The 16590-nt window shown below is 46.6% G+C and overlaps 1 protein-coding gene across 1 annotated transcript; it reads left to right on the forward strand.

Annotated features, from left to right (window-relative positions):
- Window positions 1–228: 228 nt before the first annotated feature.
- AK3 (adenylate kinase 3) lies at window positions 229–15346 on the forward strand. Its single transcript, XM_030292792.1, has 5 exons — window positions 229–451; window positions 6709–6828; window positions 7834–8006; window positions 8552–8670; window positions 12646–15346. Exons 1-5 carry the CDS (start codon window positions 301–303, stop codon window positions 12764–12766), a joined length of 684 nt encoding a protein of 227 aa, XP_030148652.1. The 5' UTR covers window positions 229–300; the 3' UTR covers window positions 12767–15346.
- The last annotated feature ends 1244 nt before the right edge of the window (window positions 15347–16590 follow it).

Raw genomic sequence — 16590 nt, forward strand, 5'->3', positions numbered from 1 at the left:
CGGGGGCGGAGGGGGAGGGGAGGAGGCGCGGCGGCGCGCCGGCGGGGGTCGCTGAGGCCGCGGCGAGGGCCGCGCGGGCGGGGCGCGCGGGCGGGGGCGCCGGGGAGCCGCGGGGCGGGCGCTGGGGCCGGCCGGGGGCGGGCGGGGCGGCCGCGGTGGCCGTCGCCTCACTTCCGGGAGCGCCCGGGCGCCGCGCCCGCCTTCTGCCGGCCGGCCCCGCACCGCACACCGCACACCCGGGCGAGCGCGCAGCCGGGCCGGACTCCGCAGGGCGCGCGGCCCGGGCCGCTCCCTCCGACCATGGGGGCGTCGGCGCGGCTGCTGCGCGCGGTCATCATGGGGGCGCCGGGCTCGGGCAAGGGCACCGTGTCGTCGCGCATCACCAAGCACTTCGCGCTGAAGCACCTCTCCAGCGGGGACCTGCTCCGAGACAACATGCTTCGGGGCACAGGTGGGAGCCCGGGCCGGAGCGGAGGCGGCGCGGCGCGGCCCGGGTTGGGATTTGCTGGCGGGGATGCGGGTCCCGCGGAAGCGAGACCCCCGGAAGCGAGACCCCCGGATACGGGTCCGGGTATGCGGGTGCAGGGATTACGGGCGCAGGGTCGCGGACGCAGCATCCCCCTCCATCTGCCCCAGCGGGGCAGATCTTAGCTGCTGAGCAATTGCGCCCCGAAGGCTCCAGCCTCCGGGGCCCGGGGGCCGCTTCCGGCGGGTTATTGGTGAAAGAGATTAGGAATTTAGGACGAGTTCGAAGTTCAAAGATCAAAGTAAACCGCTTGCTTGGTTTGTTGGAGAAGCACGTCCAGTTCCAGTCGCTGCTGCTCCCTCGGGTGCTGTGGCCTGATCTCCACGTGCCCTTTAACCTGGAGGACTGAAGTGTGACCTGAAGCGTTTGATCTTCCTTTTTTTTTTTTTTTTTTTTTTGTTACACTGGGATTTTCTGGTTCTGACGTTTCTTCCATAATCTGAAGGCCCGAGTATTTTTCTTAGGCTCGTTGTAGTCACAAAAATTGGCTTAGATCTTTGATACCCCAGAGATTTCTTAGACAGGAAAGCTATTCTTGTGCATAGTTATCGGAAGTTTCGTTTCTCGTGCCAGTTAAATTCTGATAACTCAGTGCCAAATCCAGTCAAACTCTATACAGTGGATGAGTTTTATGTCAGTGCAAGTCATCTCTTAAGAAACCTGCTTTTATGTATTTATGTTTTATTTTTATTTACTTATCTTTTTAAAGTCAGCTCCACACCCAAGGTGGAGCCCAGTAAGGGGCTTGGACTCATGACCCTGAGATCAAGACCTGAGCTGAGATCAGGAGTCAGATGCTTAACAGTCTAGACTGAGTCACCCAGGCGCCCCACGAAAGGTGTTTTTAAAAAGTCAGCAGTAGGATGAGGTTTTTTTCCTCAAAGGTGTTGACCTTTGTTTTCCAAAAAACTCATTTTGAACCCCCTTTTATTTTTTTAAAATGTTTATTTATTTTAAGAGAGAGAGAGTGCACGCATGCAATGAGAGCAGGGGAGGGGCTGAGAGAGGGGGAGAGAGAATCCCAAGCAGGCTCTGCGCTGTCAGCCCAGAGCCAGTCTTGGGCCTGATCCCATGAACCATGAGATCAAGCTGAAATCAAAAGTCTGAGGCTTAACCACCTGAACCACCCAGGTGCCCCTGAACCTCCTTTTCACATTCGTCTTTTTAAAGTTTCATCTATTTATTTTTGGAAGAGAGTGAGCATGTGCTCGAGAGAGAAGGAGACAGAGAATACCAAGCAGGGGCCACACTGTTAGCACAGAGCCCAGTTCAGGGCTGGAATTCACAGACCATGAGATCATGACCTGAGCCCATATCAAGAGTTGGATGCTGGGATGAATGGGTGGCTCAGCGAGTTGAGCGCCCGACTCCAGACTAGGTCATAATCTCGCCGTTCCCGGCTTCCAGCCCCGCATCGGGCTCTGTGCTGACAGCTCGGAGCCTGGAGCCTGTTTCAGATTCTGTGTCTCCCCCTCTCTCTGCGCCTTCCCTACTCAAACTGTGTCTCTCTCAAAAATAAGCAGTAACAAAAAAAAGTTTTTAAAGAGTTGGATGCTTAGCCGACTGAGCCACCCAGGCGCCCCACATGCCCCTGAACCTGCTTTTAAAAAATTATAGAAGTAATGCCTACAGAGGTAAAAGAAGAATTGGAAAAAGGACAGAAGTACATGAAATGAAAAGTAAAATCTTCTCTCATTTCCTGCCTCAGCCCCATTCTTCACAGGGGAACAGGATCTCGTGTTTCCTTTTAGAAATGTGTGTGTAGGGGCGCCTGGGTGGCTCAGTCGGTTAAGCGTCCGACTTCAACTCAGGTCACGATCTGATCTCGCAGTCTGTGAGTTCGAGCCCTGTGTTGGGCTCTGGGCTGATGGCTCAGAGCCTGGAGCCTGCTTCGGATCCTGTCTCTCTCTCTCTCTCTCTCTCTCTCTCTCTCTCTCTCTCTGCCCCTCCTCCGTTCATGCTCTGTCTCTCTCTGTCTCAAAAATAAATAAACGTTAAAAAAAAATTAAAAAAAAAAAAGGAAATGTGTGTATAACACACACACATACGTGTGTATAGGTATGTGTGTATATAGGTGTGTGTATAACCTACATATCTCTTATTTTATGAAATATGCAATCATACTGTGTATGTATTCTGCACCAGTGTATTTTCACTTTATATCTAGGATGTTTTTCCACATCAAAACATAAAAGTCTGTTTCATTCTTGTAATGCTTACTTAGGTATCTATTTGCTGAATATTAAGGTCTGTTTAATCCCCTATTGATGAGCATTTAGCTTATTTTTAGGTGGGATTTTTGTCTGCTTCAAAATGCAGACAAATACGGGAAGAAAAACAACCACCTCAATGTTTTTAGTTCTCTTGGATTTCTCTGTTCAGCACCTAGTCTGGCGAATTGCTGTTTTCATTTTTCTCTTCTAACGTTGATCCTTTAAAACATACAAAATGTTTTGTCATTAGTTAACGCTTCTAAATAAGGTTAAATTGCTTGGCCTGCTTGCTAAATGTTCTTGATGCAACATACTTCAGTAGTTAGGTAACAATAAACAGCCTCCAGAATGGCACACCAGTGGGGGTAAGGTTATCCAAAGTAGGAAGGCATAATCCTTAAGGGGGCCTCTGAAAAATAACTGGAGCAGTGAGGTGTAACGATGTGTTTAAAGAACACCTTCAGCAGAGAGTTCAAGTTACCTTAATTTGTGAAAACATAAAACGTTTTTTAAAGTTAAGTTTAAAGCCTTAATTGGCTTTACTTAATTGTAAACTTTTTTTCAAAATGAAGAAACATTGCTCTTTGTGTATCCTTAACATCCCTTGACGGGCCTGCTGTCCTCTTTCTGGCTCCACAGGGAGAAAGGAGGCTGGAGGGAGGGGAGAGAGCATCATGGGAAAAGGCGTCCAGCTTGCCTCAGGCACCTGCTCATTTTTAATAAGTCTTTAAAAAGGACAGTTCTTTACCAAAGAAAACAAAGTGGAGCTTAGGGAGGCGTTCAGGAGATTGTTATTACAGATGTTCAGTATCTCAGGACTAAGAACATATTCTCAATAAAATGTTTCTCTTCTAATAGTTTTCTCTTTGAATATTTCTCTCCTTCCTCTCCCTCTCTCTCTCTCTTTCTCTCTTTTGTGTGTGTGATTGGATCTTTCCCACAGGATCAGAGCCAGAAAAGAGGTGTTGTCTTCTATTGAAAAAAACTAGAAGTGAACTATACTTACTATAAAGGAAGAAAAACACGTCACGAGACTATACAAAAGAAAATTAAAATCCTCCTAATTACAACACCCAGATACAATTGTAATTAATCCTTTAGTGCCTTATGTGCTTTTTTCTTTCTCTTTTCTCTGTTGCATTTGTATGTCCAGCAAAACCTCGGTTTGCAAGCATAATTTGTTACAGAAACATGCCTGCGATTCAGAGCACTCATATATCAAAGTGAATTTCAAGAACCATGGGTGCAATTGTGATCATGTGACGTTTGGCATCATATACTACTCGTTTTGCAAGACCTCGCTCGTTTATCAAGTTAGAATTCGTTAGAAATGTTTGCTCGTCTTGCGGAACACTCGCGGAACAAGTTACGTGCAGTCCAAGGTTCTATTGTATTTGCAAAATTGTTGCATTCTAAATGATTGTTTATATACCTTTTTTTCTCACTTACTTTGAGCATGCTCACATGCCACGAAGCGGTCTTAAGAATGATATATTTTTTAACATTTCCCTGTTATTTGGACACTTATGTTGTTAACCATTCTTTGCCATAATAAATACCATTACGACTATCCTTGTACATGAATGTTTCGTAGCATCTCTGCCTATACTTGTGTCCTTCCAATAGCAAGTCCCTGTTGTGGAGTTTCTATAAATATGGTATTTCATGAGGGTGCTGTGTTTTTGTTTTTTAAGTTTTTTTTTAATGTTTATTTGTTTTTGAGACAGAGAGAGAGAGAGAGAGAGAGAGAGAGCATGAGCGGGGGAAGGGCAGGGAGAGAGGGAGACACAGAATCGAAGCAGGCTCGGGGCTCCGAGCTGTCAGCACAGAAACCCACGAACCACGAGATCACGACCTGAGCCGAAGTCAGCTGCTTAACCGACTGAGCCACCCAGGCGCCCCGAGGGTGCTGTGTTTTATAACCTACAGCTGTCATCTATAGCTAAAGTTCATTTTTATTTTTTAAAGTTTATTTATTTTGAGAGAGACAGAGACCGTGTGAGCAGAGGAGGGGCAGAGAGAAAGGGAGAGAGAATCCTGAGCAGGTTGTGAGCTGTCAGCATGGAGCCTAACGCCAGGCCTGAACTCTGGAACCGTGAGATCATGACCTGAGCCAAAATCAAGAGTCGGACGCTTAACCGACCGAGCCACCCAGGCGCCCCTATAGCTAAAGTTTAAAAAGTTTAAAATCAGCCCAGAGGATGTGATAAGGACCCTGGAGACACAAGACAACCTGTTGACAGTAGCAAACCTGTAGCAATGGTGGGCCAGCCCTGACCCTGGAGTCAGGAGACTTGAATCTGACCCTTAGACATTAGGCCAGCCTTCTCACTTAAAGATGAGAAACTGAGTTCAGGAGAGGTTGAAGAATTCGCTCACTAATAAACAACAGTTGCTGGGAGACCAGGATGAACACTCAGGTCTCCTCGAGGGCCAGTTAAACACTTACACTTATGCGGTATTGACATTCAAGAAATAATTTTAGGTAGACACGATTTTTTAATTTCAAAGTATATTTGAAAAGCAACTAGCACACCAAACCTTTACTTTTATGAACATTATAGTCTGTTCATTTAAAAAGCTGGGTCACTTTAGGGGTGCCTGGGTGGCTCAGTTGGTTAAGCGTCGAGCTCTTGACCTCAGTGCAGGTCGTGATCTCACGGTTCGTGGGACTGAGCCCTGCAGCGGGCTCCGTGATGGCCGTGCAGAGCCTGTTTGGGACTCTCTCTTTCCTTCTCTCTCTGCCCCTCCCCTGCTTACAGTCTCATTCTCTCTCTCTCAAAATAAATGAATAAACTTAAAAAAATAAATAGAGGCACCTGGGTGGCTCAGTGGTTAAGCATCTGACTTCAGCTCAGGTCATGATCTCAACGGTTTGTGAGTTTGAACCCCACGTGCGGCTGTCTGCTATTAAATTTTTTTTTATAATGTTTATTTTTGAGACTGAGAGAGACAGAGCATGAATGGGGGAGGGTCAGAGAGAGAGGGAGACTCAGAATCTGAAGCAGGCTCCAGGCTCTGAGCTGTCAGCACAGAGCCTGACACGGGGCTCGGACTCACAGACTGTGAGATCATGACCTGAGCGGAAGTCGGAAGCTCAACTGACTGAGCTACCCAGGCACCCCCGGGCTGTATGCTATTAATGTAGAGCCCACTTCAGATCCTCTGTTCACCTCCCCCCCCCCAACTCTCTGCCCTTCCCTTGCTTGTTTTCTCTCTCTCAAAAATAAACATTAAAACATTAAAATAAATTAATAAAAGAAAATAAAAAGGAAATCATTTCTGGGGCACCTGGGTGGCTCTTGATTTCATAGGTGTGAGATTGAGCCCCACATTGGGCTCCACACTGAGTGGGGACCTGCTTGAGATTCTCTCTCCAGCTCTCTCTGCCCCTCCCGCACTCTCTCTCACAATAAACTTAAAAAAATAATTTCTATTATTCTTATTTTTTTTTCTGATAGAAAGTTTATAAAATACCCAATAGTGTAAATATGTACAAAAATCACTTATATCACACAGAGATGGCTACTATTTTTTGTTTCATATTTATTTTTGAGAGAGAATAAGCAGGGGAGGGGCAGAGAGAGGGACAGAGGATCTGAAGTGCTGCACCTGCAGCAGAGAACCCGACTCGGGGCTCAAACTCACGAACCGTGAGGTCAGGACCTGAGCCCAAGTCGGACTTGGATGCTCAGCCAACTGAGCCACCCAGGCGCCAGTGAGGACTACTATTAACGAGTTGCGAGTGGCTTTCCATTTTTTTTTTTCTGTCTATACATTTGCATTTATATATTTTTATATAATAGAGAATTTGAAATAGGTGTAGATTATTTTCCAATTCTGTTGACAATGCACATTATCATATGAGTGTGCTATCCAGAGGTCCTCTTTAGCGGTTTCCTAGGGGGTCTGGAATGGGATGAAACAAATACACCTGCTGATAGGTTTCGTCTCCCTCCCCTGCTGTAGAAATCGGCGTGTTAGCCAAGACTTTCATCGACCAAGGGAAGCTCATCCCAGATGATGTCATGACTCGGCTGGCTCTACACGAGCTGAAAAACCTCACTCAGTGCAGCTGGCTGTTGGACGGTAAGTGGTGTTGGGAGCACCTCAGCTGTCCAGAGTGAGGAGCGTGGGCAGAGAAGGAGCATTTCGTGGCTATGGACGCACGTCTGGTGGGCAGGGGGCCTGAATGCCGCCATCCAGCACCCTGAAGACTTGGGCCACTCGTCTTCTCTGGACCTGCGTGTTCATCTGAAGGGAACGACAGAAGTGGACTACACGATTCCTGTGCTCCCTTTAGATGTGACTCGTTCCTTCCCCCTCCTTCGAGAATATTTTATGGTGAGGGAGGGTCACGACAAAAGGGAGAAGGAACGGTGGAGAGTAATTTACAATCCAGCTGTGAACTTTCCCCAGCAAGAGGTGTGGTGGAATCCTCGAGGGCAGGTTGATACTCGGGTCTGGGGGGGTGGGAGAGAGACAGGTATTTATTTTGAGGGATTGGCTCACAGGATGATGGAGGCTGAAGAGTCCTAAGATCTTCAGGGTGAGCGTGCAGAGACCCAAGAGAGCCGGTGGGCCATCTGGCTCCAGTCCGAAGGCCAGCAGGCTTGACAGCCAGGAGGAGCTGGCCTCAGTTTGAGTCGAAGGCGGGAAAAAACCGAGGTCTCAGTCTCAGCTCCAGGGCAGGCAAGCAGGCAGGAAGAACTCCCCCTTATCTGGAGGGGAGAGTCAGCTCTTTAGGTTTGTTCAGGCCCTTGGGTGGCTTAGGCGAGGCCCACCCACATCAGGGGAACAGTCTGCTTCACTTAGTCCGCTGACTTAAATGTTACTCTTATCCCAAAACAGCTTCTCAGACACAACCCCGGGTAACACTTGACCAAGTATCCGGACACCCCATGGTCCAGGCGAGTTGACTCACAGAATTAACCGTCATCCCAATTGCCCTACGGCTGTGATCAGCCTGCCTGGTATTCTTGCTTTGTTTTCGGACTGTTCAACATTAATGAATCCTCTTCCTTCCCTCCCCTCCTCCCCCCACTCCCTTCCTCCCCTTATTCTTTTGTCATTGTTGTTGTTGAATTTGTAAAGGTTTTCCAAGGACACTTCCACAGGCAGAAGCCCTGGACAGAGCTTATCAGATAGACACGGTGATTAATCTGAACGTGCCCTTTGAGGTCATTAAGCAGCGTCTCACTGCTCGCTGGATTCATCCCGCCAGCGGCCGAGTCTACAACATTGAGTTCAACCCTCCCAAAACCGTGGTGAGTGGCTGTGGTGGCACTGGCCCGGCCTCTCACGGAGCGGACGGTCTCTGATTCCTCTTGCCCTCACAGACGGAAGTTCTGTGACGCCTGACCAAAGCTCCAGGGGGACGCTCTGGGGTCACTTGGCGCAGTGGACGAGTCCAGTCCACTCAGCTTGTTGGGAAAGGAGTCCCCAGGAGCGACAGGGGGCTTGGTACTCGTTCAGAAGTATTTGCGGATTTCCTACTGCGTGCCAGGCGGTGTGTTAGGAGTTGGGGTGATAAGGATTAGTGACCACTTGAGAGGGTTTGCGGTTGAGATTCCCAGTCTGTAGCTGATTCATTCTGCGTACGTACGAAATTATTTAGAGGCTGGAGATGATCCTGGGGTCTCGTGGCCCTGTGCTGCAAAACGATCTATGTTTGGATTTGCTTCTGTTTACTGAAAAGCACGCTTTTGTGCTTGGTACTAGCATACAGATGTTTAAAAATCACTTAGCTGCTTATAAAACTATGCTTCAAAACGGAGATGTTTGGTACCAGCCTCTCCTAACTCTTCCATAGGGCATTGATGACCTGACTGGAGAGCCTCTCATTCAGCGTGAGGACGATAAGCCAGAGACAGTTGTCAGGAGACTGAAGGCGTACGAAGTCCAAACAGAGCCGGTCCTGGAATATTACCAGTGAGTTTGTCGCTCTTCAGAGCTTCTCTTGCGTGATGAAACACCAAGTCGGTTTTCAGTTAACCCATGCTTGCCAGCTGGAATGCTAACATACCAGAAGATCCGATTCAAACTGGTTTGAACGGTAAGGGGGAAACGTAGCGTGTGTAACAGAGAAGTCCCGGAGGTAGGCTGGGCTTCGGTCACCACGAGGTCTGGACAGAATGTTGGCGTTCTCCCAGCTTTCTGTGGCCTTTGTCCTTAGACTCCCCGCGTGCTCACACACAGTAGCCAGGAAACAGGCAGGGCGTCCTCTTTCACGGAGGGCTGAGGGGTCAGCTTTCCCCCCAGTGGACAAAAGCCCCACACGTCGTGAAGACTGCACCAATCTGAGCAGCCACTGTGGTCAGGGAGCACCTTGCACCGACTGTTTTAGGCTTAGGGGACCGCTCATTCTGGAGCCGGCCCCTGCTTGGGAGGGAGGAGACTGGCCGGTCCCCACCTGGAGCTCGGAGTGGACGACGTCGCGCGAACTCTGCTGGCAGGTAAAGGGCGGGCTGCCGCGAGCGCTGGGGCTGCGAGTCCAGGAATGCCGGCCACCTGTGCCACTGGAGGGCGCGTGGAAGCTTCAGGCGGCTCCCTCTCCTCCCCTCGTTTGGCTCAGTCTTCGAAAGCTTACATTCTCACACAGTTCCGTCCGCTCTTCAGGAAGTTCCTATCCCACAACACCTACGGGAACTCTCCTGGATAAATCTGTGACCCAGTCTCCTTAGTGCGGCTTTCCCTCTGCTTATGGAGGAGGGATCCCTCCCATCCCCTTTCCCTTCACACACGCACTACCTGAACGGTGCTTCGGAGTCAAGACAGCACAGTGTTGTGGTTGGAGCAGACTCTGGAGCCAGACTCCCCAAGTTCACATCCCCGCTCGTTGTTTATTCACCTGGTCTTCACCTCTTGCTTAAATGGGGGTAAGAAGAGAGGGTCGAAAGGGGGAGTTAGTGCAACTCCTAGGATTGTGTCTGACCCATAGCAAACCCTGTGTAATCAGTGGTGTTGTTGTAATGGGGCAGGCACGCAGCGAAATCGGAAGCAGCAGTCTCCAGACTATTCTAGTAGTACTTTCTGGAGGGCGAAATTACAAGGGCACTTTCTGGGGTCGCTGTTTACCCGTAACTCCGTGGTTCCTAGAATGAGCTTGTCTCTACCGGTTACCAGCTGTGCGTGTGTGGCCCCGGGCAAGGCATTCAACCTTTGTGGCACACATTCTTTGTGTGTGTCAAGTCAGAGCAATAGTAGATAGTACCTACCGTACAGGGTTATTAAGGGAACTGAGAGAATCCACATGAAGACTTCCCGCGGCCCTGGCACTAATAAATCACTCAGTGGTAGCTGCTATTATTATTCCCTCTGTTGACACCGTGCCAAACGTTGGTCCACGCGGATCAAGGCCGGGCCCCCAGGAAGTTGTATCTGCCATATGTGGGGGAGGCTGAGAGCTGGGTAGATCGTGGTTACCGTACAACGTGCTGTGTGCTGCTATCAGTCAGGAACCTAATTCACACTAACTTTAAGCAAAAGGGGAATGTATTGTAACCACAAGGTCCAACGATAGTTCCTGTGTCCAGTGTTCAGACAGTGTCCTCAGGCCCCGGTCACACTCGGCTCTACTTTGCCATGTTGGCGGCTTCGATCTCAGGCGGGCTGTCCCTCCGTGAGCCTCTCAACACCCCAGCTTATCTCCTACCAGTTGAGCTACTGAGCAGAAAAGAGAGCGTCTTTGGCAGCAAAAGCCCTCTGGTCGGCACTGATTGGCCCTGATCACGTCCATTCTTGAAGCTGGGAAGTGGGGAGAGTCCCACCCAAATCGCATGGACCTGGTTTGGTGAAGGTGGTGTTTCCCAAAAGGGGTTTTGTTATTCACTCAAAAGCAAGCAGAAGGGAGAAGGCATTGTTGCTGAGCAGATAAGAACCCTGCGAGCCTATTCGTGGAGGTAACCACCGGTTACTTCTCTCCCGATGTGGGAAGAGGGGTCGGGAAAGCTGCAGAGAGGAAACATAAGGATCCAGGTCCCTGTCTTAGGAGATAAACCTGGTCTTTCCAGGCTTCCGGCTTTTGCTACCTCTTGCCATTTTTGAAGCTTTTCCTTCTAAACGCCTGCATGCAGAATTAGGGCTGGACTTAACAAAAACTAAGAGTGGTGTATATGGAATATCAATATGCGTGGATATTTTTATTTATTTTTAATTTTGTTTAATGTTTATTTATTTTTTGAGAGAGAAAGAGACAGAGCATGAGCAGGGGAGAGGCAGAGACAGAGGGAGGCACAGAATCTGAAGTAGGCTCCAGGCTCCAAGCTGTCAGCACAGAAACCCACGAACCACGAGATCACGACCTGAGCCAAAGTCGGATGCTTCACCGACTGAGCCACCCAGGTGCCCCTGCACTGATATTTTAAATACTGACAGTTGTATTTGTTTTTAAAACTCTTTCAGCGGTGGGACATTTACAGAGTAACTAGGTCTGTGTTAACAAACAGCTTTATGTTCTTACTCTTTAAAGGACCTACAGTTGAAGCGGGTTTTATTACATAGAAATTAAAAGGGCACATGTTCATCCAAGGTACAGCTTTAGGATTGTATACAATTGTATACAATAGGTGCCTGCACTTGTGCCCTCAGTAATTAACTCACTTGTAACACTGGCTTGATTCAGGAGGCCACAGCAGTTAAGAAGCTTGTTCTCTTGAAAGCTTGACAAGATGCCTGTGAATTTAGGAGGGCTTCTAATATGCAGAGACTACACTATTTGCATAGTGTCTTTCCTTAGCAGATGTCTCTTAACCAAGAAAACAGTGGGAATTACTCAAAGTTAGTCTTAACTCTCGCCAATTGTGTGAGGTATCGAGAGAGGAATGCTTTAGTCCCCAGGGAAGCCTCTGAAAACCAGGTGAAAGGTTGCAGAGGTACGATGATCCTGTTTTCAGGAAGAAAGCAGGGTTCAGCCTTGAAGACACTGTGTGCGTGTGGGTTGCAGGAGGAGGGTAAGCAAAGAGAGGAATGCCAGCATGTCTGGAGGGAGTCTGTCTTTTGAGGAGCAACCCTGGGATTCTGATCTCACCCGCAGGAGTAAACAGACACTGGCTGCTGGTCTGATGGCAAGCCAGACAAATCTGCCTGGGGAAAAATGGAGAAACACAATAGGAAGTTCAATAAAAACTTTGTATTCCCTTTTCCTCTAAAATGTGAAAGGATAGCATAGAGGAAGAAATAAAACTAGGCAAAAAGAAGGAAGCACAAGCAAGTATTAGACAGCAGTTTTGCAAGTGGGGAAGTAGACAGAGGCAAGGAAAGGTATCTGACAGGCCCCGTGTTGGGGAGCTACTCCGTGTGTGATCTGGGCTGTTACTTTCTAAACACACAGTTGTGTCAGTAACAAAAGGAATCTGAGCTCCAGAAAGGATTAAGTGAGCCAGTATATTTAAAACACTGAGCACATACTCAATAAATAAGTGCTACTATTTTTCAAGTGACTGTTTCCATAAGCCAGAGGGCACAGCTGAAACTAAAATCTAGGTTTACCAACGCTAAGCCAATGCCTCTTTCTCTGGATCACAGATTACTTACTGAGACCCCTAAATCCACTTTTGTTTTTTTTTTTTTTAAGTAAATCCTACCCCTCAAGGGCTTGAACTCACCACCCTGAGATCAAGAGTTGGATGTTCTACCGACTGAGCCAGGCAGGCGCCCCTCACATCACCATCTTTGAAGAATGACTTTGAGGGGCACCTGGGTGGCTTAGTCATTAAGCGTTTGACTCTTGGTTCCTGCTCAGGTCATGATCTCATGGTTCGTGGGTTTGAGCTCCGTGTCAGACCCTGCTCTCTCTCTCTCAAAATAAACCAACATTTAAAAAAAGAAAACAACAACAACAACAATCACTTTGAAAAAGCTCATTAGGAAGAGTCAGACCTGTGTTTTTCTGTTTGTCATCTTTAGGAAAAAGGGGGTGTTGGAAACATTCTCCGGAACAGAAACCAACAAGATCTGGCCCTATGTCTATGCTTTCCTACAAACAAGGGTTCCACAAGCAAACCAGAAAGCATCAGTTACTCCATGAGGAAAAGTGCATAAAACCAGTAAGATGAGCAGGGGCTCCTCGTCCGCAGCCTGCCACGTATGAGTTTTTTTGAAAATTGTATTAGTTTCAGTTGTACTGATTTTATTCTGGAAATTAAGGATATGTCCAATGACGAAGATTCATATTTCCGTCCAATGTGTTTTATCCACTTATCTTCTATGGGCATGCAATTAAAAAATATCAGATATGTCTTAACTTCTGAAAATTTGTCTAAAGGATAATTAAAAGAGCAATCGGAAATAACGTAAGTTTTGTTCAGAAGAGCAAGTGATACAAATTTTATTTTTCTGGAAAAGCTAATAAAAAAAATTCCACGTCACTCTGGAAAGTATCTCATCAGAGAAATTTGCATAGACTGTTGCCCAAAAAACGGCATCACTAGCATTATGGTACATGGTTTTGTGAGACACTAGGTCTATCAAATTCCAGAAAACAACTGGAAACGCGCATTAGTTTCAGGATGCAAATTCACTGCTGCCTTTATACTAAGAAACTTACAAGCATAGCCATTTTTGCTGTATTTATTTTGTCGTTAAACATACCTTCAGTTTATTCAGAATTTTCAGTCTGCTATACGATTGTATTAAACTAGCATATAGGAAAATACTACTTTCCTATGACATGTTGTCTTTTGAGAATACGTGTCCTGAGGAAAATGTTAGAAAGTGACCCTAGAAGTCCTTGCAGAAGCACCGAAGTTGAATTGTCCACAGAAAATGTCGTTACAGTCTTATGTTTCTGGGTGTTACTCAGGTTAAGAAATATGTGCTACTTGCCAGAAATATGACCTACTTGCCAGCTTCTGATCAGTGTGTAACCTCTGGGTGAAGAGTAACCAGTTAAAGTACAAAAAGAAAAGCAAAGCCACGGCCCGAAGTGAAGTAAGCACACTTGGTCATCAGGAAGTAGGAACAGGTGTGCCTGGGGAGCATTCCCTCGACAGAGGGAACAATCCTAATTAGTAATCAGGTGTAGCAATTAAGAAGGATTTACCTGAAAGGCTGAAAAGGACCGGGAAGGTAACTGAGTTTGCTGAAGTTCTTTGTTCATCAGGGAAGCGGACACCTCGCTTTCCCTGCTGCCCCGTCGTCTGGCAGGAGAACTGTGTTTGCATGCTGGGCAGCCATCTAAGAGTGACGACAATTTGGTTTCTTAGCGGGGCAGCAAGGATGCACGCTTCTGTCCCGTGGCCTGCTGGGAAGAGCGGGGCGATGAGGCGGAGGGGAAACCCAACCACATCTTCAAGGGCATATTTACTCTTCTTTTACCTGGTGCTGAGTCCAACGAAACGAGTCCTCGTACAAGCGGTTAACTGCCTGTGAACATTTGGCCCATTTTATTCCAGGCGCTTAAAATACACATGCCAGCAAGTTGTTCTTTATTCTGTAGGGAGAAACTCTTCTCTTTCGATTTTTAAAAATTCAGCGTTAATCTTTCAGAATGGACCAAGGCTTTTAAAAATAGTAAGCATTTCTTTACAAAAGTTTCTACGATGCTTTATTTGAATGTTAATATGCTTTCTAAAACGGTTGTGAACTACTAAGCTTAGGAATTATCACTGGGTTAGCAGGTACATGAGTATTAATGTTCTACAGTAAAAGTGAATTTTAGAACTGTGGGTATTACTTTGTGTCCAGCATTCCACAGGGCTGACTCCATCCCACCCTTCTGTTCTGCTGCCCTGATGTCTCCCGCGCTTCCGAATTAGTGACTACTTTCTAATAATTGTCTTAAAATTAAAACTGTGTCTTAAACCAGTACAGAGGCTGGTTTCATTTTAAGCTAGATCTCCTGCTGTAGTATTGCAGGCATACTGGACACACTTGGATTTGGAACTCAAAAAGGGGCAGAAGTACATGGCTATTGAAAGTTAAGACCTCTTCCTGTAACCACTCCCTCCCCGCCTCAGAACACGTAACCGGAAGTTTTGCACGTACGTCCATTACTTTGGGAAATGGGCGCACTATTACTTTTTTGCTTTATTAAAGCAAATAAAGAGAACTTGTTTTACGCCGAGTTGATGTCATAGATGGTTCTGATGAAGACTGTCATTGTTGAAAAGCTCAGTGACCGTCGTCGTGATTTAAGTGCCACATGGAAGTATGTCCAGAGCTGAATGCCAGGGCGAGGAGAAGCTGCCGTGCCTTAGTTAAAAGGCTGGTGAGGACAGTACCTCAGCCCACGACCCTGTGTTCTGGGGTACCCGTCGTTCTGGTACACCTTTCGTAAGCAGAATGTGCTGCGGGAAATGCAAATTGGCAACACCATCTGCAAATATTCTCCATTTCTCTTTTGAAATGGGTTAAATACTGGCTCAAACTTTTAAACCCCAGTCCATGGCTATTTTCCAGCCAGGTATTTACAATGGCATTCCAGCAAAATATCTGAGACATTCAATAGTCTGTGACAAAACTTATGTTAACAACAAATCATGGTGATTACAGACCTGAAATTGCTGTTAGTACCCGCAACCAACATCAAGAATAAATTTGTATTTAAAACATGTTTGTAAGTTGTGTCTTCTCGTTGACAAAATAAATAGCTTTCTTAACTTTGCAATTCAAGATTTTGATTTTGGAAGTTACTAGTTTAAAATGTTTAAAGCACGGTAAAAGCCAGTATGCTCAGTAGAGTGCATACCTGACTCCTTGTTTTTGTTTTTTTGTAAACTAACGATCACGTTTTCCCATATGTGTAGCACTGGGTAAAGTTAAATTGTCATGCCAAATTGTATTTTGGAAGGATTTTACCCGAGGAAATCAATTTGATGATGTTTCATATTTTACCAAAAGACTCTTAAGTGTTTGAATAGTAAACAGCAGGAAGAACCATGCTGTTTTAAGAAACCAAGTGAACGATCCAATAATTTTATCATTTTCATACTCAGAAAAAAGTTCAAATCTAATTCTTCAAGGTGTATGAGAATGGTTTTGACTTCACTATTACATGCTAAGCAATTCATAATCAACATTTTATTCATGTTTGTAACCGCCCCCCCCCAGCCCCCCGCCACCCCGCCATCAGCTTAAGCAAGCAAGCAAATACCTCTTCGAGGAGTCTGCTTTTCGGAGACCTGTGACGTGGCAACAAATGTCCACTATGGAAATCAACGCAAAGGATTTTCAGGGTTTTAAAATGCGTATCACATGGATGCAAAACCGAAATGAACAGCCTTAAGCTGAAATTTGACAAGTGCATCTCTGTCCGGAATCAATTTAAGAACTGAAATACTGGGGCGCCTGGGTGGTGCAGTCGGTTAAGCGTCCGACTTCAGCCAGGTCACGATCTCGCGGTCCGGGAGTTCGAGCCCCGCGTCGGGCTCTGGGCTGATGGCTCGGAGCCTGGAGCCTGTTTCCGATTCTGTGTCTCCCTCTCTCTCTGCCCCTCCCCCGTTCATGCTCTGTCTCTCTCTGTCCCAAAAATAAATAAACGTTGGAAAAAAAAAAAAAAAAAGAATTGAAATACGTGACTAATTTTTGAGAATAGTAAACGGACATCTTTATTTTTCTCAAAAAATACCCCAAGGTTAACTTCAGGATCACTTTGTCTCAATCTACAGTTTTTTCATCCTGTAAAAAAAATCCACTTATTAAACCAGATTCATGTTCTTTGGTCAGCCCGTTATTCTTTTTTTTTTTTTTTTTAAGTCTATTTATTTTGAAAGAGAGAAAGAGAATCCCTGCAGGCTCTGCACCGTCAGCGCAGACTGATATGGGGCTTAAACCCAGGAAACGTGAGATCATACCTGAGCAGAAATCAAGAGTCAGATGCTTAACCTACTGAGCCACCCAGGCACCCCATGT

Source organism: Lynx canadensis, chromosome D4 (genome assembly GCF_007474595.2).
Source record: "Lynx canadensis isolate LIC74 chromosome D4, mLynCan4.pri.v2, whole genome shotgun sequence".
In the NCBI taxonomy this organism is placed as follows: Eukaryota; Metazoa; Chordata; class Mammalia; order Carnivora; family Felidae; genus Lynx; species Lynx canadensis.